The sequence below is a fragment of the Bombina bombina genome, chromosome 6 (assembly GCF_027579735.1).
Source record: "Bombina bombina isolate aBomBom1 chromosome 6, aBomBom1.pri, whole genome shotgun sequence".
Lineage (NCBI taxonomy): Eukaryota > Metazoa > Chordata > Amphibia > Anura > Bombinatoridae > Bombina > Bombina bombina.
Window position 1 is genome coordinate 127,564,381 of NC_069504.1, and position 27,085 is coordinate 127,591,465.

Genomic DNA, 27,085 nt, shown 5'->3' on the forward strand with positions numbered 1-27,085 from the left:
TGGTCATGTAAAGATGTGGGATGGGCAATAAAGGGATTATCTATCTTTTTAAACAATAAATATTGTCAAGTAGTCTGTACCTTTAAACAACTAATATAATGGTAAAGATAAAGCTACATGTTATTCTAAGGTTCATCTTTAATTTGAATACATCATGTCTAGCATGCATTAACAGTTTAGTATCTTTACTTATCTTAAAAGGATATGGAAGTTGTATAACATTTCAATCCACTCCGGTATGTACAATATGTGTAAGCAACCTTTGCTATTATAAAAATGCATGCTTTTTTCATTTAAACCAATAGTACATTTACCAAGTTCATTCCCCTGCTTCAAGACTGATACAGCCAATGAGAAACAGTGTAAAAATGCAATCCCATATAGTAGTAAACTGCATTACTGAGATTCCAATAAGATCAAATCCAATTTAAAATACATTGAGTGACTCTATATTAGCCCAGAACACAGTAGTACTGTTCAATGATTTTACACAGAGATAAAAAAAAAAATGCACAAAATAGTCAGCACGTAAAGGGCATTATCCCTAATAGCTTCATTTGAAATATTATACTCTAAACGGTTTGCTAAAGAATCATTAAAACATTCCAGTCAGCACAAAATGAAAGGCACTTTGTTTAAACTGAATAATATTAAATACATAATTGCTATCCCTCTGTGTGATTTCTATTTGTCTATTTATTGGGCTGTGGCCATATCATGTATGGCCTTACACACAGAAGTTTATCACAGATTATTATGTTCATATAAAATGCCACATTTATTAGCAATGCTGATTTGCTCCAATTAGAATTTGCAACATGACACATTTCTCTGTCAGTCTGTTCACTCATCTATCTTTAAGTGTTCTTACACAGTCATTCTGTCTCATTAAAAAAAGTTTACTAAATGTGTCAGTTCAATTAAATGATAACACTTCTCTTCTAAAAATAAAAAACAATCTAATTCTGCAAGCTACACTATAACAGTCCGAAGATGCACATTGTATGATGTAAGATTATGGTGGATAATGTAATCTTCAGCTAGGATGGTGATTTAACCATTTGGGCTTTTTCCTTTCTTTTGTTTCATTATATATATATATATATATATATATATATATATATATATATATATATATATATATATATATATATAAACACATTACATTTATGATAAACAATAAATCTGTTTTCACAACATTGCAACCAAAAATTTAACAAAGTAAGAGAAATGAATTTGCTATTTTTTAAGAATACATCGTAAAAGTTAATTCACTTCTAAGTTAACATCTTCTGTGTTCTAAAAGGTATACTTAGTATAGGTGTAGTGCTCCCACTAAGAATTTGTTGTAAGTTTAATAATTTGTTTCTAAAGGTTCTTCTGCTACTCCCAAGTTGGTCTGATATAAAAAAAAATTACAAAAAATAGGCTGATTTTTCAATTTAGATTTTTACTGATTTTTCAAAATCCATTTGGACCTTCCACAAATCAAATTTAGCTAAACACATAAGAAATGTAACACTTTGTTGGGAAATTGTAGACTCTAGGAAAGAAATCTTTCACATGCACATCACTATAACTATTAAAATTCCACGTGACAAGTAATACACTGATCTCATAGCAACTGGTAAAAAAAAACCTGTTTAAATCTGAGTAAAGAAGAAAAATCTAATACTCTTTAATGTACATTAATTGCACCTAGTTAAAAAGGACCCTGATTGTCTAACAGAGAGAGGGGTGTGCCAGTAATACTCAGAGAAAGACATGCCCAAATACGTTGAGAAGAAAAATATATATTTTTTGCTAGAAAGTACCTTCTGAAATAAATAGGCCACATAGAAAGCAGACAGGTAAAATGAGAGTATTCTTACCTTTTTTCTCTGGGGGTTTAAACAAAGTATCAGGGAATAAAACCGAGGATTCCAAGTCTTTAGAATAATCTTCATATATCTCACTGAACTCTGGGACCTTGGCTCCGGTGAAATTAGCCTTGTCAAATATGTCAACGGCAATTACTGAGGAAAAAAATGCATAGAATTTTGTTTTATGGAAATCTGACGTTTAGGGATTAGAAATGCAAAAACAGCTAAATCTTTACAAGCAGCTAAGAATTTACAGGTTGTACAACAATAATAAAATGGTCTGGAAACACCTACACCAGTAATCTGCACAATTTTCATTTAATACATAAACATATATTAAAGCATCAACATACGGTATTTTAATGACATTTCTAAATTGGAACAAATTTGTGCATAGGAATATTAAAGTGAATGTAAATTTTGATGATAGAGTGCCCGGTTTTTAAAAATTTGATTAAAAACAGGGGCACTTTAATTCATCAAAATTTGCATTTCACTCGTGTTGTAAAAATACTTACCTTTTAATCTTGACAACTGCTGCATCGCTTCCTTCGCCCATCGCAAAGCCTCTTCCTAGGTCTAAAATGAGGAATCCAGCTTCCTCCAATCACAGCGTTGAATCAGACACTGATTCGCCCGGGGGGTGGGGAGGCAAGCCGTGATGGGAGGATTACCGATCAATAATTTCTAATGTAGGAAGAGGCTTGCGACGACCGGGGGAAGCTGGAGCGGCTGTCAAGATTAAAAGGTAAGTATTTTCACAACATGAGTGAAATGTAAATTTTGATGAATTAAAGTGCCCCTGATTTTAATCGAATCAGGCACTTTATCATCAAAATTTACATTCACCTCAAAACACAGTGACGTTATAACATAATTACATCTAAAACAAAAATAGCTACAGTGTAGCCTTTTTCAACTCTAAAAAAAAGGTTAGAATACATTGATTTAGAAAATTTGCTTCCATCTAATTTATTTTAATTTATTATTATTTTAATTTATTTATTTTGTAGAGCTGGGACACTTCTTTTATGAAATAATCTCTCCTCTCTCTTTGCATATTGATAAAATCAATGCAAGCAGAATGAGCTGTTTATAGTCAGCAGAAGGGAAGTTAGTTATTATAAATGACAATGACCATAGAGTATTTGCTGCAGATTAAACTATAGCATGTGCTAATGCAATCTCCTGCAACCCACAACCAGTGCATAGACAGAAACTGACTGCAAATGAGAACTTGTCCTTCCACCGAGGACAAAATGTCACACAGTAACAGATCCATAATTGCTGCGTGATATCTGGATAGCTATCCAAACTGCTGTAACACACTTCTCTGTATTCGGGCTGTGCGATATGGAAAATATAGAAAAGTGATGAAATATTGTGATTTTAATTGCAATTTAATTAAAACACTTTGCATTAAAAAATGCTTTTAACTGTTCAAAACAGCGGCTTGTTCCCTATGTAGTTTGCACTGCAGACTGAAAAGGCCAGAGGAAAGAGCACTGCCAGTCCGCCATCTTCCTTGTCTGTCCACACCTCAGGACTGAAGCAAGAAACCAAAAAAGTAATATGGCGTTGTTAGCGTTATGTGCAGTGACACTGATGTGACGCTTACTGGTCCGTCCCATTGGAGGAGTGATAGGTGCTGCTGCTGGGCTGGACTGGAGCATTTGTGTGACTTAAATGCCATTTTAAAGAGGCAGTCTAGTCAAAATTATGCTTTCATGATTTAGATAGGGCATGCAGTTTTAAACAACTTTCCAATTTACTTTTATCATCAAATTTGCTTTGTTCTCTTTGTATTCTTTGGTGAAAGCTAAACCAAGGTAGGCTTGTATGCTAATTTCTAAGCCCTTGAAGGTTGCCTCTTATCTCAGTGCATTTTCACAGTTTGTCACAGCTAGACAGCACTATGTGCTATATAGATAAACATTGTGCTCACTCCCGTGGAGTTTCTTATGAGTCAGCACTAATTGACTAAAATGCAAATTTGTTAAAATAAATGTAATAAAGGGGCAGTCTGCAGAGGCTAAGTTACATAGTAATCACAGAGGTAAAAAGTATATTAATATAACCGTGTTGGTTATGCAAAACTGGGGAATGGGTAATAAATTAATTATCTATCTTCTTAAACAATAACAGTTCTGGATCAGACTGTCGATTTAAGGAAGCCATTTTGTACTGTTTTTTATATAAAAATTTGCAGCATCATGCAATTTAGATATTGCATAACCTCATATCGTTATTAATTGCTTCATGTAATCAATTGTACAGCACTAGTCTGTACCGTATCCTGCTTCATCACAGACCTACTCACATGTCAGTATGCTAAACAAGCTTATAAACAAACCTTTCTAGTGTCTTAAAGGGACAGTTCACACAAACATTTTCTCCCATTTAAATTGTTCCCAATGATCCATTTTACCTGCTGGAGTGTATTAAATTGTTTAAAAGTAGCTCCTTTACACCTATTTTGGCCTTTGAAATAGCTAATTTAGCCTGTGGTATCCCAACCTATACTAAAAGTTTTGATACTGGAGTCTAAGCTATTGATAAGCCTATGTAAACACAGCCAGCAGAATAAATGACACTCCTAGTGTGGTGCAGGATAGTTAAGTAATAAAATGATAATTTTCCATTGTTCTCTCTAAGTATTGAGCTTCACTTTTCCAGACAAATATAAGATAAGGAAGCAAGTCTGTGTACATAAAAGTGATAACATAATGAGATCTGATATTACTTAAAGGGACACTAAAGTCAAAATTAAACTTCATGATTCAGATAGAGCATGCAATTTTAAACAACTTTCCAATTTACTTCCATTAACAAAATGTGCACAGTCTTTTTATATTTACACTTTTTGAGTCACCAACTCCTACTGAGCATGTGCAAGAGTTCACAGCATATACGTATATGCATTTGTGATTGGCTGATGACTGTCACATGGTACAGGGGGAGTGGAAATAGACATAACTTTGCAATTTATTTAACAAAAATCTACTTCTCATTTGAAGTTCAGACGAAGTGCTATTGCATTGTCTTCTTATCATGCATTTGTTGATTATGCAAATCTACTGTATTGACTGGTCCTTTAAAGCTCAGTCTTTGTAATAGGCTATGGTTTAAAAGCACAAAACCAGCTACTTCATATACACAAATAAACCTGAAAAACATAATTTATGTAAGAACTTACCTGATAAATTCATTTCTTTCATATTAGCAAGAGTCCATGAGCTAGTGACGTATGGGATATACATTCCTACCAGGAGGGGCAAAGTTTCCCAAACCTCAAAATGCCTATAAATACACCCCTCACCACACCAACAAATCAGTTTAACGCATAGCCAAGAAGTGGGGTGATAAGACAAAAGTGCGAAAGCATAAAAAATAAGGAATTGGAATAATTGTGCTTTATACAAAAAAATCATAACCACCACAAAAAGGGTGGGCCTCATGGACTCTTGCTAATATGAAAGAAATTAATTTATCAGGTAAGTTCTTACATAAATTATGTTTTCTTTTATGTAATTAGCAAGAGTCCATGAGCTAGTGACGTATGGGATAATGAATACCCAAGATGTGGATCTTCCACGCAAGAGTCACTAGAGAGGGAGGGATAAAATAAAGACAGCCAATTCCGCTGAAAATAATCCACACCCAAAATAAAGTTTAAATCTTATAATGAAAAAAACTGAAATTATAAGCAGAAGGATCAAACTGAAACAGCTGCCTGAAGAACTTTTCTACCAAAAACTGCTTCAGAAGAAGAAAACACATCAAAATGGTAGAATTTAGTAAAAGTATGCAAAGAAGACCAAGTTGCTGCTTTGCAAATCTGATCAACCGAAGCTTCATTCCTAAACGCCCAGGAAGTAGAGACTGACCTAGTAGAATGAGCTGTAATCCTTTGAGGCGGAGTTTTACCCGACTCGACATAAGCATGATGAATTAAAGATTTCAACCAAGATGCCAAAGAAATGGCAGAGGCCTTCTGACCTTTCCTAGAACCGGAAAAGATAACAAATAGGCTAGAAGTCTTTCGGAAATTCTTAGTAGCTTCAACATAATATTTCAAAGCTCTAACTACATCCAAAGAATGCAATGATCTCTCCTTAGAATTCTTAGGATTAGGACACAATGAAGGAACCACAATTTCTCTACTAATGTTGTTAGAATTCACAACCTTAGGTAAAAATTTAAAAGAAGTTCGCAACACCGCCTTATCCTGATGAAAAATCAGAAAAGGAGACTCACAAGAAAGAGCAGATAATTCAGAAACTCTTTTAGCAGAAGAGATTGCCAAAAGAAACAAAACTTTCCAAGAAAGTAATTTAATGTCCAGTGAATGCATAGGTTCAAACGGAGGAGCTTGAAGAGCCCCCAGAACCAAATTCAAACTCCAAGGAGGAGAAATTTACTTAATAACAGGTTTTATACGAACCAAAGCTTGTACAAAACAATGAATATCAGGAAGATTAGCAATCTTTCTGTGAAAAAGAACAGAAAGAGCAGAGATTTGTCCTTTCAAGGAACTTGCAGACAAACCTTTATCCAAACCATCCTGAAGAAACTGTAAAATTCTCGGAATTCTAAAAGAATGCCAGGAAAAATGATGAGAAAGACACCAAGAAATGTAAATCTTCCAGACTCGATAATATATCTTCCTAGATACAGATTTACGAGCCTGTAACATAGTATTAATCACAGAGTCAGAGAAACCTCTTTGACTGAGAATCAAGCGTTCAATCTCCATACCTTCAAATTTAAGGATTTGAGATCCTGATGGAAAAAAGGACCATGTGACAGAAGGTCTGGTCTTAACGGAAGAGTCCACGGTTGGCAAGAGGCCATCCGGACAAGATCCGCATACCAAAACCTGTGAGGCCATGCTGGAGCCACCAGCAGAACAAACGAGCATTCCTTCAGAATCTTGGAAATTACTCTTGGAAGAAGAACTAGAGGCGGAAAGATATAGGCAGGATGATACTTCCAAGGAAGTGACAATGCATCCACTGCTTCCGCCTGAGGATCCCTGGATCTGGACAGATACCTGGGAAGCTTCTTGTTTAGATGAGAAGCCATCAGATCTATTTCTGGAAGTCCCCACATTTGAACAATTTGAAGAAAAACCTCTGGGTGAAGAGACCATTCTCCCGGATGTAACGTTTGGCGACTGAGATCATCCGCTTCCCAATTGTCTATACCTGGTATATGAACCGCAGAAATTAGACAGGAGCTGGATTCCGCCCATACCAGTATTCGAGATACTTCTTTCATAGCCAGAGGACTGTGAGTCCCTCCTTGATGATTGATATATGCCACAGTTGTGACATTGTCCGTCTGAAAACAAATGAACGATTCTCTCTTTAGAAGAGGCCATGACTGAAGAGCTCTGAAAATTGCATGGAGTTCCAAAATATTGATTGGTAATCTCACCTCCTGAGATTCCCAAACCCCTTGTGCTGTCAGAGACCCCCAAACAGCTCCCCAACCTGTCAGACTTGCATCTGTTGAAATCACAGTCCAGGTTGGAAGAACAAAAGAAGCCCCCTGAACTAAACGATGGTGATCTGTCCACCACATCAGAGAGTGTCGTACAATCGGTTTTAAAGATATCAATTGAGATATCTTTGTATAATCCCTGCACCACTGGTTCAGCATACAAAGCTGAAGAGGTCGCATTTGAAAACGAGCAAAGGGGATCGCGTCCGATGCAGCAGTCATAAGACCTAGAATTTCCATGCATAAGGCTACCGAAGGGAATGATTGAGACTGAAGGTTTCGACAAGCTGAAACCAATTTTAGACGTCTCTTGTCTGTCAGAGACAGAGTCATGGACACTGAATCTATCTGGAAACCTAAAAAGGTTACCCTTGTCTGAGGAATCAATGAACCTTTCGGTAAATTGATCCTCCAACCATGATCTCGAAGAAACAATACAAGTCGATTCGTATGAGATTCTGCTAAATGTGAAGACTGAGCAAGTACCAAGATATCGTCCAAATAAGGAAATACCACAATACCCTGTTCTCTGATTACAGACAGAAGGGCACCGAGAACCTTTGTAAAAATCCTTGGAGCTGTTGCTAGGCCAAACGGCAGAGCCACAAACTGGTAATGCTTGTCTAGGAAAGAGAATCTCAGAAACTGATAGTGATCTGGATGAATCGGAATATGCAGATATGCATCCTGTAAATCTATTGTGGACATATAATGCCCTTGCTGAACAAAAGGCAGAATAGTCCTTATAGTTACCATTTTGAATGTTGGTATCCTTACATAACGATTCAATATTTTTAAATCCAGAACTGGTCTGAAGGAATTCTCCTTCTTTGGTACAATGAAGAGATTTGAGTAAAACCCCAGCCCCTGTTCCAGAACTGGAACTGGCATAATTACTCCAGCCAACTCTAGATCTGAAACACATTTCAGAAATGCTTGAGCCTTCGCTGGATTTACTGGGACACGGGAAAGAAAAAATCTTCTTGCAGGAGGCCTTATCTTGAAGCCTATTCTGTACCCTTCTGAAACAATGTTCTGAATCCAAAGATTGTGAACTGAATTGATCCAAATTTCTTTGAAAAATCGTAATCTGCCCCCTACCAGCTGGGCTGGAACGAGGGCCGCACCTTCATGTGGACTTGGGAGCTGGCTTTGGCTTTCTAAAAGGCTTGGATTTATTCCAGACTGGAGATGGTTTCCAAACTGATACCGCTCCTGTGGATGAAGGATCAGGCTTTTGTTCCTTATTGTGACGAAAGGAACGAAAACGATTATTAGACCTAAATTTACCTTTAGATTTTTTTAAAAAGTTCCTTTCCCTCCAGTAACAGTTGAAATAATAGAATCCAACTGTGAACCAAATAATTTATTACCCTGGAAAGAAAGGGAAAGCAAAGTCGACTTAGAAGACATATCAGCATTCCAAGTTTTAAGCCATAAAGCTCTTCTAGCTAAAATAGCTAGAGACATATACCTGACATCAACCCTAATGATATCAAAGATGGCATCACAAATAAAAATTTTAGCATGTTGAATAAGATTAACAATGCTATGAGAATTATGATCTGTTACTTGTTGCGCTAAAGCTTCTAACCAAAAAGTTGAAGCTGCAGCAACATCCGCTAAAGATATAGCAGGTCTAAGAAGATTACCTGAACATAAGTAAGCTTTTCTTAGAAAGGATTCAATTTTCCTATCTAAAGGATCCTTAAAGGAAGTACTATCTGCCGTAGGAATAGTAGTACGTTTAGCAAGAGTAGAGATAGCCCCATCAACCTTAGGGATTTTGTCCCAAAACTCTAATCTGTCAGATGGCACAGGATATAATTGCTTAAAACGTTTAGAAGGAGTAAATGAATTACCCAAATTATTCCATTCCCTGGAGATTACTTCAGAAATAGCATCAGGGACAGGAAAAACTTCTGGAATAACTACAGGAGATTTAAAAACCTTATTTAAACGTTTAGATTTAGTATCAAGAGGACCAGAATCCTCTATTTCTAAAGCAATTAAAACTTCTTTAAGTAAAGAACGAATAAATTCCATTTTGAACAAATATGAAGATTTATCGGCATCAACCTCTGAAACAGAATCCTCTGAACCAGAGGAATCATTATCAGAATCAGAATGATGATGTTCATTTAAAAATTCATCTGAAAAATGAGAAGTTTTAAAAGACCTTTTACGTTTACTAGAAGGAGGAATAACAGACATAGCCTTCTTAATGGATTTAGAAACAAAATCTCTTATGTTAACGAGAACACTCTGATCATTAGATGTTGATGGAACAACAACAGGTAATGTAACATTACTAAAGGAAATATTATCTGCATTAACAAGTTTGTCATGACATTCATTACAAACAACAGCTGGAGGAACAGATACCACAAGTTTACAGCAAATACACTTAACTTTGGTAGATCCAGCATCCGGCAGCGATTTTCCAGAAGTATCTTCTGATTCAGGGTCAATCTGGGACATCTTGCAATATGTAATAGAAAAAACAACATATAAAGCAAAATTGATCAAATTCCTTAAATGACAGTTTCAGGAATGGGAAAAAATGCCAGTGAACAAGCTTCTAGCAACCAGAAGCAATAAACAATGAGACTTAAATAATGTGGAGACAATAGTGACGCCCATATTTTTTAGCGGCAAAAAAAGACACCCACATTATTTGGCGCCAAAAATGACGCCACATCCGGTAACGCCGACACTTTTGGCGCAAAAAAAACGTATGACGCCGGAAATAACAAAGAAAAAATTTTTGCGCCAAAAAGTCAGCGCCAAGAATGACGCAATAAAATGAAGAATTTTCAGCCCCCGCGAGCCTAACAGCCCACAGGGAAAAAAGTCAAATTTTAAGGTAAGAAAAAAATTGATTATTCAAATGCATTATCCCAAATAATGAAACTGACTGTCTGAAATAAGGAATATTAAACATCCTGAATCAAGGCAAATAAATGTTTAAACACAAATATTTAGAACTTTATATAAAAGTGCCCAACCATAGCTTAGAGTGTCACAAAAATAAGACTTACTTACCCAAGGACACTCATCTACATGTAGTAGAAAGCCAAACCAGTACTGAAACGAGAATCAGTAGAGGTAATGGTATATATAAGAGTATATCGTCGATCTGAAAAGGGAGGTAAGAGATGAATCTCTACGACCGATAACAGAGAACCTATGAAATAGACCCCGTAGAAGGAGATCATTGAATTCAAATAGGCAATACTCTCTTCACATCCCTCTGACATTCACTGCACGCTGAGAGGAAAACCGGGCTCCAACCTGCTGCAGAGCGCATATCAACGTAGAATCTAGCACAAACTTACTTCACCACCTCCACAGGAGGCAAAGTTTGTAAAAACTGATTTGTGGGTGTGGTGAGGGGTGTATTTATAGGCATTTTGAGGTTTGGGAAACTTTGCCCCTCCTGGTAGGAATGTATATCCCATACGTCACTAGCTCATGGACTCTTGCTAATTACATGAAAGAAATGCAATTTTTCATACATTTTATACTCTGCAGCTGGTATAACAAGTCATTGACAATACATTAATATAAAAACAATTTTACAGTGTACTGTCCCTTTAAATTCACAAACTCCAACAAAGCTTGTTTGCACATACTGCACCACATTTCCAATGCATCTAAACATATGAAGAGACTGTCATTCCAAATGTCTTTCCTTCAATTTTAGTCTCAGCATCTCATGTCAGATTATACATTTTTAAATGCTGCTTTCCTGAAACAATTTCTGTTATTATGGTACAGCCTATAAACTTCTCACACCAAAAGACTCTAGTATACTCTGTGTATGGTGACTTCTAGTGAGGAACTCTAGGGTCAATAGCTTATACTTTTATTACACTATTTACTACAGCACATTTGAAGGTTACCACATATTTAAAGAGCTTCTTAGCATGGTTTAAAGGAAATGACTGATCCCTACAGCAAACTTTGAAACTTATATTGCAGTGATGTTCTCAAAAACTATTGTGCACATTGTATAATTAATGACTTTTACTCCTTTATTTATTTTAAAGTAGCAGTGTTTTTTAGCATGTAAATTCTTCTGCAGCAGTACAGTGTTTATATGGAGATTAAACTCCAGAGAAATGTATTAATTACTTAAAAATAATTTCATTATATATTTTGCTGTATAGTACATCTGATAGTAACCTTTGTATGCTGCAAAATGCTGCAAATTACCCTACTGAGGTAAATACTACAAAGTGGTTGTTCGAAGAAGTGAACAAACTCATTCATAGCTAGTCCTTAAAGTGACATTAATCTTTCATGAATTGGACAGAGGATGCAATTTTAAAACATTCTCATTTCTTCCTGTTAAATGTCTCCTGGTATATTTTGTTGAAGAGCATACTGAGGTAGGGTAAGGAGCACTATCTGGCAGCATGGTTTGCAACAATGTTACAAACACTGTTACCATATATAGTACAGGACAGGTATGACTTTTGTCATGACTTTTGACAAAGCAATGCATTATAGACAATGGAAATAGGACATTTGCTGCACATTATAGCAAAATACTTTAATAGAGAGACTTATGCTGGTGATGCAGTACCACAAACCACAGTATAGACCCATGTCCCCAAGATAGTTCTGTGCCACTACCTCAAAGAACAGCAAGGAGCATATAAGCAAGACCATATAGTACATATAGCATGAATATATCAGACATTTAATATTGAGAAGTTCTATTGATCTTCAGCTTACAATATATATGAGACTAACTGTTGCCCGCGGCTTCGCTCACATGGATTTTGTGATTTGTAAAAAATAGCAAAAAACGCGACCACTTGCAACGTGTGCCCTCCTGTGTGTGCCCATTCACTGACATGAACTTCTTGAGCTTTCGTTTATTCTCTGTGTTTGTTGTAATCTGAATACCAATTTTCGTGTCTATAACATCTTTGTTTTTTGAGATATAGGTATCCTCATAAATCAGCCGCCCCTCCTTAAGTGGATTTTCGGGGAATGGTAAAACACGTTTTTCTTTATTTTTAAAGGAGAATCTAAATACCAATTTTCATGTCTGTAATATCTTTGTTTTTTTAGATATAGCTATCCTCAAAATTATCCCCTGCTTTTGACCCCCCTAAAGTGGATTTTCGTGAAATGTTAAAACACGTATTTATTTATGTTTAAAGGAGACTCTAAATACCAATTTTTACGTCTGCAACATCGTCAGTTTTTGAGATATAGGTATCCTCAAAAATCAGCCCCCCCTCTTTTGACTCGTCTAAAGTAGATTTTGGGGAAATGGTAAAACACGTGTTTCTTTATTTTTCAAGGAGAATCTAAATACCAATTGTCATGTCTGTAACATTGTCGGTTTTTAAGATATAGGTATCCTCATAAAAGGTTCACCCCCCTTTTTCGCCCCCTTAGGGACGTTATTTCCAAAAATCCTTCCTTAGTGGGTGCCTACTTTATATAAACAATGTACCTTCCAAATTTCACGTTCCTAGGTTAAACGGTTTGAGCTGGGCGTTGATAAGTCAGTCAGGACTTCATTTAGATATATAGATTACATTACTGGAATCATCTCTAGGAATCTCACTGAGACCATCTAATTAATAGGACAGCTCATACAGACTAGCTGATAGATTTGTACCACTTACTAATATTTGGAGCTACAATGATGAAAGGTTTCATATAAGTCTTCTTCATGTTCCTTGCAACATTTTTGGCGTAGTCTTCATAGTGTTTCAAGAGATGTGCTGTGCCGCCTTCTGTTCTCTGTATCTGCTCCCAATGGTCTTTATTTTTCTGGTCTAAAATAGCACTGCCGGCATATATAACATTCTGTGAATCACAGAAGAAAAAAAATGCTTGTTATGGGCCAAAATTACAGAAATATATATTTAAACATACAAATATAAAATGCCTTCCATTACATGTTTCATCTGCAGAAATTTCCAAATTAAACAAAATCTGCACAAAAATAGTTTGGAAAAATCATTCAATTTTTTTATGGCATGCACAACTCAACCCTTTTTGTGGAGAAGCTGCACAAATATAATGTACAGCCCCGGAGGAAATACTTTACGTGTATAGAGATGAGTAACATTTGTACTCATAACACTGGGGTTTCTAGGGAGTGCTTTGCCCTTCCCATTCATTGCTATTGCTCCCCAAACCTTAAAGGGATATTAAACACTTTCAGAAGGTAATATAAAATGATAAATTGTATATATAAAAAAGCTCTACAATATATTTTCAACATTTAGTTTGTCCCATTTTCCTTTAATTCCATTCTGAAATTGTGAGCATTTCAGCTCCTGTTAGAAATGGATGTGCAGAACACTGTTATATTCTACACAGCCATTGGCTGCACACTCTAGTGACCTATTTATAACTGTCTCTAATTGGTCACAACAGAGAAGGTAACCTAAGCAGCTCCCATTGTTTTATAGACACTAAAACGTTATACATGTTTTGTCAATATTTAAACAACTAATGAAACCATTAAAAATACATCTACATGTTATTCTCAAACTAATCTTTTTTTGGATGCATCATTCTATCTAGCATTTATTTTAGTGTTTACTACACCTTTTAACCTACCATACAACATAAATTTGCTCTTGCTTTACTCAGAGGTATAAAGAAAAAAAAGTGGAATTTAAAAATAAAGGTAGGGATATGAGGAAGAAAATTAGTTTTTCCTTTGTGGACTCACCCAAATTCTCTTCCACCCTTTCCAGTAATTAAAGGAATAGGAAAGGCAAACATTGGCTCTCATGCATATGATAGAACAAGATTTTTTTTTAAAATGTTTAATAAAGAAAACATTTACGGGAAAGCTGTTTGAATTTACAGTGAAACTAGCAATAAAGTCATGTTTATGCACTTCCCATACTGCAGTATACAAGCTCATTGGCTGGTAAATGTCCACAGTTTGCACAGTACTGGTAAACAGGGACAACTCTCCCGAACAAGTATGAAAAAAAAAATGGTTCCGACAGAACAAGCACAAACGTATTCTTTTTCTTGCTTTCTATTTTTTTTTTTTTTCCGGATGCAACAAGAAATGTCTTTCATAGCTCTGTACCTCACTGCCACAAACTGCATTACTTACAAATAATCCTTGAAAAACTACTTTTCATTAGTAAATCTTAGCAGAGTGCAGTGATTACAGCGTTATTAAACTAGAAACCCGGCACTGCTTTGGCTTCAAATCTAAATGCTGTTAAGAAATTAGGAGTCAGTTTGCAAGATGTTTAAAAGCATTAAAGCAGCTTAGATCTAAGGCCGCTGACTCGGAAACGTTCCAACAAAGTCTAACGAAGATCTAGAGATTGTGTCATTCAACAAATATACTTTATCTCTGGCCAACGTATCTGAGCATTTCCTATACTAAAGGATTTAAGCTACCTGCATCTTTATGGAAGTAAAATTGTACCAGGTTACAAAAAATTGTGACCAGCATATATGTGAAGAACATATAAAGAAACAAAACATTTTACCTTATTCATGCCAACAACAAAAAAGATTGTGTTTTAGCCATATTAGTATACAGTAAACACATAATATACCTTAAACATTGAAGGGAGGACACAAACTATGGCTTTTTTGGCAGCTATAAGTTGCCAGTACACAAAAATTACAAAATTGTAGTAACAGTTTGCTATTTTTACTAAAAAAATAGAACTTCCATAAGTTGGCAATTTGAGGGCTTGGCCTATCCCAGTAGCCAAGGAGCCATGTTCTGGATTATAATGTTTTAGACTCTTCTTTCCTTGGAAACCTAAACAATCAGTGTCTGGATTCTCAGTATTCTGGGTGGCTCCAAAGTTTCAAACAAATTTGGCAGCATTAAACTATCATAAGTTATTACAATTTCCCAGATGCCCCACATCTAAATACCTCATTAAATTCCACATCTTTTGTTGCCGCCAAGTCGAAACCTTGCTGATGGCTCTCGTACTCTAGCACTCTCACAAGCATCTGGTACCCCGTCCGAACATCATTTCCGTATAAGGCCTTTGTGTTATTGGTGGCATTCTGCAACACTCTAGCAATGTGGACTGACTTCTCGCCATCTAGAGCGGTCTCATTCCGATGTAACTTCTCATTCTGGAGCGCAGGGGAGAGAGGGAAACAAATGGTTTTACAAGTAATTTAGATGTCTCCAGCTTAGATAGGTCAGGCCTACTTTATCCTGGTATGTATGTGTTTTACTTTCAGGTGACAGGAACAAAGATCTTAAAGTCAACAAAAACTAGATATAGATTCACAGGCAGTATCAAATGGATTTAGCAACTGATTAAAAAAAATTCTGGGGTCTAAATCATCATAGAATTATGACGTGGCATTAAACTACTAGAGCTGTTATATGTCATCCTCTTGAGGAATAGCCAAATTCCTCAACGTATTAATATTCATTGAATATATTTTTAAATGCAAAGATTTTATAGTTGGTATATTTATATTTCCATGTGTTTAATACTTGTACTAACTGCATATAAGTTTATCTTTACAATACGTTGTAGGAATCGTACTGTTGTGAACTATTAAATACTTGCTTGAATAAAACATTTCTAATTTCATTTAATCTGTTGTATATTACAGTATATGCTTTTATTAATACATCTCTTTATCATATTGGGAATAAATAAATTAAATTATAGAGATTTAAACATTCAAATTACATTATAAAAGAAAACAGTTTTTCACTTGAGGCAGCATCTTTGCATCATAATGTAGTTAAAGAGTTCAAATAGAAAAGCTTTATTTTAAAAGTAAACAGCACCCAATCATGTGTGGTGCTCATGGATAGAAGCTATACAGAAGATGATAGATACCAATAATTAGTCATATGTATTAAATTATTAAAGGGACATGAAATGTACATGATTCAGAAAGATACAATTTTATAGTGACTTTTCAAATTATTTCTATTAACAAATTTACTGTTCACTTAGTATCCTTGGTTCAAAATAATACTTAGGTAGTCTCTGGAGCAGCAATTTATGACTGGGAACAAGCTGCTGATTGGTGGCTATACAGACTGCAGACAATTACACCTTATTGGCTAGCCAGATGTGTTAAGTCCCACTTGTGAACTGCTGCTCTGATGCAGACTTTAACAATGTATTTAACCCCTTTAGAGGAGTTAAGCACATTTCTTCAAAATCCCCCTTTAAAGTTTATGGTTATTGTTGTAGATAAATGATTTGATATCTTTTTCTAAATGCTGTGATAGACCCCATACTTATATGCAAGCAATAGTGCCATAATAAAATGTGCTGACACATAAGAACCTTTTATTTTTTGTACTTTTAACTGTTCCAAGTAATAAAAATGATTAATAGTATTTTTCATGTCATTCCTTAAAAAGCCAATTTAGAGCTTTCTATGTTCCTTTCAGATTTCATTAGAAGTTGTGACAAAACACCAAGCGTGCTACTTGGCACTTACAACCCAAATACCTTAAGCAAACCACAAAATGTATCAGTGCTGTGTAATGATGACTTCTGCTTTATAGGAATGTTTGGAGCCACAGAAAGAAAAGAAAAAAGGAATGCGAAGAATTCCTAAGACTAATTAGCAAACCCTTCTTTGTGGAGCAGAACATAAAGCATTGTGAGATAACGGTTATACAATGATTCCTGGTATTAGTAGCTGGATGTATGGAACCACACACTCTCACTTACCAAAGTCTTCAGCTCCAAGAAGGTGAGGGTGGTACAGTTGAAGAGCTCAGGAGGAAGCCATCCCTTTTCTTCACTACAGTGCCGGATTGCATTACCTATAGCAAAGAAAATACCACCAGTAAGCCATAGCTCAGACAAGGGTTCTACAGCACACCACTTAGTTTAGGCAATTCAATCAACATTTATCTGTGATTTAGACTCTATGGGCCCCATGTACTAAGAGGTGGGCGGACAGCTTCTCAACTTCCGAAGCTGTCTGCCGCCTTCGCTACATACGCGCAGTGGATCTGTTCGTCTGCTGGCCCGTATGTATCATTACAGGCTCATTGCAGTGATTGATGCCTGCCTCTTCATTTGTGCAACCAATCGTGCGACTGAAGGGGCTATCAATCACTGAGAGCAAGCGATCTCACAGTGATTTTCCCTTGGCGTAGGGTGTAAGAAGGACACCGGAGCAGCTCTGGCTGTCTTCATTAACTTAGATCAAACTCAAGTCCAGTTGACATTTTGCAATGCAGCGAATATTTTCTGATGCATAAATAAAGCAAAATAGACATTAAAGGACCAGTAAACCTAGCAAATAATGTTATATAATTCTGCACACAGTTTAGCTTAGCGCCAGATTTTTAAAGTGATGTGTTAAATAGCTATCTCGCAAAGAAAACAGAACGCCGCTCCTGGCTCTACTGAGCGGGTATGTTTTCTTCTCCAAAGTGCATCGCAGTCACAGCGTGCCCGATCGCGCTATTAAACTCAATGTAGCTCGCTCCCGCTCTAGTCTGGTAGCGGGAGCGAGCTACATTGAGTTTAATAGCGCGATCGGGCTGGCTGTGATTAGACAGCGTGCCCAGATGCGCTTAGGAGAAGAAAACAGGCCCGCTCAGTAGAGCCAGGAGCGGCGTTCTGTTTTTTTTGCGAGATATCTATTTAACCCTTCACTTAAATCTGGCACTAAGCTAATGTTATATAATTCTGCACATAGTTTGCAGAATTATTTGCTAGGTTTACTGGCCCTTTAATGTCCCCTTATAGGGACAGTAAACACCTTGAGATTTGTATATAAAATGTTTATAATTATAGAACAAAATAACTTTTCAATATACTTTCATTATTTATTTTCCCCATTTTCATGTAATTTAGCTATAAAATTGTGTAATTTTTAATTCCCAGAACTTAAACTGCAAATTGCTGACTTCTTAAGGCTAAATCTGCTATATATCTTTCCCTAAGTGGCTTTATCAAATACTGTAACTGTAAAACAATCCACTCTATACTAACTTTATAACAGTGGCTAGAATTGTCTGCAGACTAAAGCTCCCCAAAATAAGGCAAATGGTGAGTGGAGTTTGGCTATTGGCTCCCCAAAATAAGGCAAATGGTGAGTGGAGTTTGGCTATTGGCTCCCCAAAATAAGGCAAATGGTGAGTGGAGTTTGGCTATTGCTAAATAATTGCAGTAAAAAAGATATTAACCCCTAGACACCATTAGGGCATTCCATATTGCTCTAACAGTGTTGGGCTTCAACGCCTGGAACGTCCTACCTTTTTTCTGGCATCCTGCACCCTCCTCCTTGTATTCAAAGGGAAATCTGACTGAGGGCGTGCCTAGCATCGTAGACAGTCACCCATAATTAAATCTCTGATCACATGACTTTGTTTTTCAATCAAGTGTTTACATAAACACTTGCACCCCAACATAAAGGGGTTAATTTGTTTTAGAAACATTAAGACTTTGCTGATTTGTTATTCTATAGTGACACAACAGAAATGTCTTGTAATTACAAGGTGTTTAATGTCCCTTTATGTCAACGTGTTCCAAATTGTTATTCAAAAGGTTACAGTGTTCGTCAGAGGGGCTATAAAGCATATAAGTTCTCTGTTATTACATGTTTAAGTGAAAGTGTGACTTCTGGCATTTGACTGAATTTCTACTTTTTAAAAGTATATGATATCATAAATATTTACTTAACCCTTAAGGGTTAAAGTGGTATGAACCAATAAAATTGTGAGGGTGAGCAAGAGCTATGCAAGGACATTTCAGTGTGAGCTAAGACACATGGCTATTTAATAATAAAAAAAATACATAAATGATAAGGTCTTCAGTGGGGCACGGAGTAAATCCCCCCGATAAACTATACTGGCATCTCATAAATGATATAGCAGCTTCCCGATTGCCTTTCTTGTGATTGCAAGACAAAAATAAACTTATATTTCCACTAAAATTCCAACAAGAGATTGAAGTATTTGAAATATCAAGTTTCTAATGGAATTTTTAAACAAGCAATGGACCCAACTCCTGGTGGTTCTAAAGAGGTGCTAGAGGGTGCTATGTACCTCAATCATTACTGTAGCAGTAGCGCCCCCAACCCTCAAAGGTGCCAGCTACCCATAACTGTCAATGGTTTGTTTTTTCTTTACACGTCCTGAGCTATACACAGACCAAAGAAAGAGTTCACAAATGGAGAAGCAGGTGTTTAAAAAAAGTGCATTATGTAGTCTGAAATAAGTCACACGGTTCTTTATTCTGTTAATTAGTAGGAGGCTATATACGAAACCAATTTAATGTTAGGTTTATAGACCAAAACAAAAAAAATGATACCCTGAAACTTGTAGTGCAGCCAATGGCTACAAAATGCCATTGTTATTACTATTTAGCAGTTGTCTCTAGTACAGTTCTCGTATGTAAATCAGTTAATTCATAGGTAAATAGAAAACAGAAATACTATCCCAAATGGGTATTGAGAACATGTAAAAAAATAACATTTAATCATATGAAGCCAGAATAAAAACAACACCCCTAAAATGTACAGGGGCTCAGTCTCACATTTGCAGTGTTATTAGTGTGTAGTTTGGGTCAGTCTGCAAGCAGGCAGGTTACTACATTTATTAGAATCTTCCTCGTTGAAAAAAATAAAATAATTATAATTAGAGGAACGTGAAACCAATTGTTTTCATGATTTGCATAGAGTATAACATTTTAAACAAATTCCAATTCACCTCAATTATAAAATTTGCTTCATTTTCTTGAAATCCCTTGTTGAAACAGCAGCCATGCACTATTGTGAGCTAGCTGAACACATCTGATGACAGCAGCTAGCTCGCATATAGGTGCAGGTACCAAACAGCAGCTAGCTCGCATATAGGTGCAGGTACCAAATAGCAGCTAGCTTGCATATATGTCCAGGTACCAAACAGCAGCTAGCTCGCATATAGGTGCAGGTACCAAACAGCAGCTAGCTTGCATATAGGTGCAGGTACCAAACAGCAGCTAGCTCGCAAATATGTGCAGGTACCAAACAGCAGCTAGCTCGCATATATGTGCAGGTACCAAACAGCAGATAGCTCGCATATATGTGCAGGTACCAAACAGCAGCTAGCTCGCATATATTTGCAGGTACCAAACAGCAGCTAGCTCGCATATATGTGCAGGTACCAAACAGCAGCTAGCTCGCATATATGTGCAGGTACCAAACAGCAGCTAGCTCGCATATAGGTGCAGGTACCAAACAGCAGCTAGCTCGCATATAGGTGCAGGTACCAAACAGCAGCTAGCTTGCATATAGGTGCAGGTACCAAACAGCAGCTAGCTCGCATATATGTGCAGGTACCAAAGAGCAGCTAGCTCGCATATAGGTGCAGGTACCAAACAGCAGCTAGCTCGCATATATGTGCAGGTACCAAACAGCAGCTAGCTCGCATATATGTGCAGGTACCAAACAGCAGCTAGCTCGCATATATGTGCAGGTACCAAACAGCAGCTAGCTCGCATATATGTGTAGGTACCAAACAGCAGCTAGCTCTCATTATTGTTGCTTCTTAGCCTATATAGCTAAGCTTTTTTAGAAAGAGAATAAAGCAAATTTGATAATAGAAGTAAATTAGAAAGTTATTTACAACTGTATGCTCTATCTAAATTATGAAAAACTTTGACTTCACTGTCCCTTTAATTTTTATGCACATGCTAAATAATTTCCCCTGACATTGTTTCCTGTTAATAAAGATTGATGATATAAAACAGTGATGTCCAACGTCCTAGCACATGGGGGCTGCAGACCACTATTTTAGAAGTCTTTAAGGGACATTAAACACTTTGAGATAGTAATCTAAAATGATAAATTCTATATATTAAAAAACTCTACAATATACTTTCATTGTTTATTTTGTCCCCTTTTCCTGTAATTCTATTCTGAAATTGTGAGCATTTCAGTTCCTGTTAAAAATGGAAGTGCATAATACAGTTATATTCCACACAGCCATTGGTTGCACACTCTAGTGACCTATTTAGAACTGTCCCTGATTGGCCACAGCAGAGAAGGTACCTAAGTTACAACATGGCAGCTCCCATTGTTTTATAGACTCTAATACTTTAAACGTATTTTGTCACTATTTAAACAACTAATAAAACTTTAAAAAACACATGTGCATGTTATTCTCAGACTAATCTTTTCTTTCAATGCATCATTCTATCTAGCTTTTATTTAGTGTTTAATGTCCCTTTAAGGGCTGCATTTAAATTTATGGCTTTTAAAAAAAGATTTAGGTGAGGTTGCAGGGTATTTTCTGTCTGCTGTTCTTTCCATCAGACGGCTCTTTTGAGTTGCGGTCACCATAAAGCACACATTTTTAGTTTTTACCTAGGGCCACAGATATTATGGCACGTATAAGCAACCTTTATAGGTGCATCTCTGTATCATCTATAGTGATTAAACAACATTTAACACCTCTTCTTTTTGTTTAAAAACATGCTTTGTCCCACAACCCCAAACTGTGCAGCCATGTTCATAGGCCACCTAGAATCACAGTCAAAACTTTAAATCTGACTCTGCCTTCCCACTTCCAGGTCCCAGAGGCAGATATGCATAATCACTTAACAGTAAAGAGACCAGCAATACATTTCCACTATTTGCTAAAAAAAAATCTGTAGGTTCACAAAATATAAAACTACCACATTTACATATCAAAGTCCAAAAAATATATATATATTTAACACAAAAGGACACATTTTAAGTAGTTTCAACTGATATTGAGACATAAATGTATGTGCAAAATCAATTTCTATCTGAATGATAAGACAATTCGCACACACTATTGGTGGATATGGACACAACACAACACTGCTATAGCAAGCGCAGAAATATCTACATTAAAAAGGTGCCATTTTCAAATACCCCAATTTTAAATACAACACAGAAAATAATGAATTTCAATGTACATAAAAATCCATATGTTATTTGTACATACTTCAGGTACAACCTCCAGGTAATTGCCACATGATTCTGTGCTTTTTGAGGATAGAGTTTCATTGCTGTACTTACCTACAGATCCCTTGGGGCATGGAACAGCAGCTGGTTGGCCAAACTTGGTCTGAGGCCACCATATTCCAGCCTCAAAGGCTTTGGGACATCCATTATAAATCACTGCGAGGAAGAGAAAACATGTCAGTGTTTTTTCCTGAGACTTTTGTAACTGTCCAGGATAATAAATGTGATGGCTGTGAACAGCTTTTCCAGTAAGTTGTGCTGAGTCCCATCTTCTAAACTCAGAGGCACAAATAGGGGGCAGACACCTGCTGTATTTTAGAAATAAAGGTAACATGAATGTGAAACAAAATAATAAAGTACCAATGCTTCTTCTGTGCGCACCCATCACACACATAGATCTTACACCAAAGAACACAATGTACACAAATCTTTGTTTCAGAAGCATTGAAGTTTGCACTACCTACATCAATTATGTGCCAAAAATAATGTGTGTTATATTATCTGCAGCTGTTCACTAATAACTTGTCACTGCCTGTAAATTAAACAAAACATACCCATAATCCTTCAATAACAGATTTCTCTTTTGTAAGGATCAGTATAGATAACAAATAACTTCCACCTGTATATATTTGCCCTGTACACACGTATGAATGAAGAGAGTTACAAAATACTGGGGACATTAGCTCAGTATAAATATGTAACGTACCTTCACAGCCCTGATTAGTGACTTCAGCAAATGGATTATCACAGCGGTTGCACTGACGCCCAATAACTCCTGGTTTACAGGGGCACTGTCCGGTCTCCATGTCACAACCACGAGCAAAAGCACCCGAGGGGAAACAGTCACATGGGAAGCAGGTGTCACTGTCCTGTGGTTTATAGTAGTTTTCCTGTAGGGAAAAAATATTACTAAATACACAAAGCCGTGGAGAAACTTCTAAGCATAAAATGCAGGTCAAAATACAATGCAATTTAAAAAATTCCTATCCTTTTTTTTAGCACTTTTATTTGTTAGTAGATTACTGACTGATGATATGAAAAATATATGTAAGTGTGTGTGAGTGTATGTGAGATTGTGTAGGAGTGTGAGATTGTCTGTATGAATGTGAAAGTGTGTGTATGAGTGTGAGAGAGAGGGTGTGTGAGAGTGTGTGTGAGAGAGAGGGTGTGTATGAGTGTGAGAGTGTGTGTATGAGCGTGAGTGTGTGAATGTGAGAGAGAGGGTGTGTGTTCTGAGTGTGTGTGTGCGAGCGAGAGGGTGTGTGTATGAGTGTGCATGTGTGAATGTTAGAGAGTGTGTGTATGAGAGTGAGAGTGTGAATGTGAGAGAGACGGTGTGTGTTCTGAGTGTGCATGTGTGAGAGAGAGGGCGTGTGTATGAGTGTGCATGTGTGAATGTGAGAGAGGGTGTGTGTGTAAGTGTATGTGAGAGTGTGTGTATGAGAGTGAGAGTGTGTGTGCATGAATGTGTGAGAGAGAGGGTGTGTATGAGTGTGAGTGTGTGTATGAGTGTGTGAATGTGAGAGAGAGGGTGTGTGTTCTGAGTGTGTGTGTGCATGAGAGAGAGGGTGTGTGTATGAGTGTGTGTGTATGAGTGTGCGTGTGTGAATGTGAGAGTGTGTGTGTGAGTGTATGTGAGTGTGTGTATGAGAGTGAGAGTGTGTGTGCGCATGTGCGTGAATGTGTGTGTGTGAGAGAGAGAGAGAGAGAGAGAGAGAGAGGGAGAGAAAGAGAGAGAGGGTGTGAGAGTGTGTGTATGACTGTGTGTGAGAGAGAGAGAGAGAGAGAGAGAGAGAGAGAGAGAGGGAGAGAAAGAGAGAGAGGGTGTGAGAGTGTGTGTATGACTGTGTGTGAGAGAGAGGGCACGTGTGAGTTTGAGTGTGTGTGTGTGTGTGTGAATGTGAGAGTGTGTAAGTGTGAATGTGTGAGAGAGAGGGTGTGTGTGTGGGAGAGTGTGTGTATGAGTATGAATGTGTGAGAGAGAGGGTGTGTGTGTGAGTTTGTGCATGAGTGTCAGCGTGTGCTCTGAGTGTGTGTATGAATGTGAGTTTGTGTGTATGAGTGTTTGAATGAGAGAGAGAGGGGTGTGTGTGTGAGTGTATGTGAGAGTGTGTATCAGTGTGAGTGTATGTGTGCATGAATGTGTGAGAGAGAGAGAGAGAGAGAGAGAGAGAGGGTGTGTGTTTGTGTCAGAGTGTGTGAGAGAGGGAGGGTGAGTGTGTGAGTGTGTGTGGGAAAAACCTTGGACTTGGGAATAAGATCTCACTGTTTGCTCACCTTACACCGACATTCCCCATTCGTCTTATTACAGTCAGGATCAAATCCTTTTTCAACTTCACAGTTACAAGGTCCACAGATAGGATTTCCCCACCAGCCCCTGGGACAGGGTAAGTCAACTCTTTATAAAAAAAAAAAAAAACAACAGATTAATTTACATAATATGAATAATACGACTGTTAATACATTTTGTTTCAATAATTTTCAAATTATAGGTTATGTAAAGAAAACAAAATGAATACACATTCTCAGTTTACATGACTTTTAGATCTATATTATGTCAGCACTTTTACTAACATTCCTATATTTTATAAACCATACAATGCAAAATATCATTATTATATAGTTGTGACCGCCATATAATTTTTTGTAGCAATGCTGTTATGTCTATGGTCTATTTTGTTAGTTATCTTGTATCTTGAATGTATATATGTATACGTAATAAATATATATATATATATATATGTATATATAATAAATATAATATTAGCCTGATAATATACTGAACATTTAAACTTCCTTACTTGTTCTCACAGTATTGCCCATAGTAACTTGTGCCACAATTACACGTATATCCGTGAGAAGAGCTGGGCTTTCGGACACAAGTGGAGACGTGTTCACAGGGGTTCAGACTGCACACATCCAGGCAATCCCTCCCAAAGTATCCTAGAGGAGAAAACAGATACAGTTACAAATGCCACTGAATCACATGCTGATGTTAGCATTATCAGATGCAGACAACTGATTCATGTAAAGATTACATAACACCATCATTCATTATTTTGTGCTGTAAAAATCCCATACACATTTTTGACAGTTCAGTTTTGTATTTTTTTCTGTTACATCTGGATTCTGTAACATCTCTGAAACAGTTATGCTTTCTACAGGAACATGGCTCTCTGCTTTTTCTTATTAAAACAAAACTTATTAAATAATAATAGTTTATATGAGAAAAATTAGTCAGAAGTGACTGTGGCAAATACAGTCTATTAATGCAGACAAACTTATTTTCCAGAATTAATCAATACATTTTACATGAAGCTCCATGACTGATAATGCATCTAAATTGTGGTGGAAGAGCTCAAACAAAAAAGTAGATTTTGGCACAATATATATATATATTTATGTATGTGCACACGCACTATGTGGCTGTTTCATAGGATGTAATCTAGAACATATGAATTCCAGCCTCCAAATTCTGCATAAAAAACCTTTATTCTTTCCACATATGGTCCAGGACAAACAATACAATGTTTCAGGCCTTTACTAGGCCCTTAGTCATGTATATGATAGATACATGACTAAGGGCCTAGTAAAGGCCTGAAACGTTGTATTGTTTGTCCTGGACCATATGTGGAAAGAATAAAGGTTTTTTATGCAGAATTTGGAGGCTGGAATTCATATGTTCTAGATTGGATAAGGGAACCTGGCAAGTTCTGCATTCCGTGCCCCATCACAAAGACAAAGGTGTGCTGTTTTCCAATCGCTGTGAAACTAGGATGTAATCTGCCACCCAAACACCATTAACAACATCATAAAGTTTAAGGTCCATTAACGAGCCAATGGATTTAATAGCACAAAATGATTTAATGTTGCAGGTATATTGGTTTCACCTGGTTCGCAGTTACAAGAATAGCTGTTCCAGTCATCGCTGCAGTCACTATTGTAAGGGCATGGGTTCAAGTCACAAGGGTTGTCCACTTCGCAGCCACTGTCTACGTTAATTACCACAGCTTTGTTCATGTTCAGAGTAGCAATGTTTGTTGATGTTTCTCCCATTCTCACTCCCTAACACAAAAAAAAGGCTCATTAACAATAGGCCGGTGGAAAAAAAAAAGTATATTACAATGCCTCCTCTACTTATATCATTACCAGAGCCTGAATGGGGTCAAAAATAGGCTGGGGCATTTTAAGAAAGAGCAGCCCCTTGCTCCCCCCCCCCACCTTCTGTTGTTTAACCAAACCCCAAAACTGACAAGTATTATGTACTAGTTTGTAACACTTCTGTCACTGTATTTTGTTTATTGATTGTTATTAAATAGTAAACTGAATTGCAATTTTTTTTAAAAATCTATTGAAGTTCACATTTAAATAAAAAAGAATTGCTTATTGCTCTTCAGCCTGTGTAGTTACAGTCTCACAAAATAACAGGGCAGCTGGTGGGACTGGCCCTGGCCTTGCTCACAGACCCAGTAAGGCAGTGAGAGGCAAGAAGGAGCTGGCCTAAAATTATTTACAAATAATAATAATGGTGACCACCCAGCCCACAACTCTCCCGGGCCCACTGGGCTAATGCTCTATATGCCCTATGCTCAGTCTGGGCCTGATCATTACCTTCATACAGCCATTGAAGCCCTGCTGTACAGAACCCTCAGTATCAGACAGCCCTCCAACAAAAATGCTTTTCAACTTCAACCCAGGAAGTTCATTTCCAATCTCTATAGTGCTCTGTTAATTAAGAAAATAACATATTTCAACATTAAAGTATAGAA

The 27,085-nt window shown here is 36.9% G+C and overlaps 1 protein-coding gene across 3 annotated transcripts in view; it reads right to left on the bottom strand.

Annotated features, from left to right (window-relative positions):
• CELSR1 (cadherin EGF LAG seven-pass G-type receptor 1) overlaps window positions 1–27,085 on the bottom strand; it is a 258,025-nt gene that overhangs the window by 40,746 nt on the left and 190,194 nt on the right. For all 3 annotated transcript variants that reach the window (XM_053716613.1, XM_053716612.1, XM_053716611.1), the window contains exons 11-20: window positions 26,928–27,041; window positions 26,207–26,381; window positions 25,118–25,259; window positions 24,594–24,714; window positions 23,023–23,206; window positions 22,371–22,472; window positions 17,057–17,151; window positions 15,267–15,476; window positions 13,019–13,202; window positions 1,872–2,015 (exon numbers count right to left, since the gene is read on the bottom strand). In XM_053716613.1, coding sequence (XP_053572588.1) covers window positions 1,872–2,015; window positions 13,019–13,202; window positions 15,267–15,476; window positions 17,057–17,151; window positions 22,371–22,472; window positions 23,023–23,206; window positions 24,594–24,714; window positions 25,118–25,259; window positions 26,207–26,381; window positions 26,928–27,041 — 1,471 coding nt within the window. The remainder of the gene's footprint in view (window positions 1–1,871; window positions 2,016–13,018; window positions 13,203–15,266; window positions 15,477–17,056; window positions 17,152–22,370; window positions 22,473–23,022; window positions 23,207–24,593; window positions 24,715–25,117; window positions 25,260–26,206; window positions 26,382–26,927; window positions 27,042–27,085) is intronic.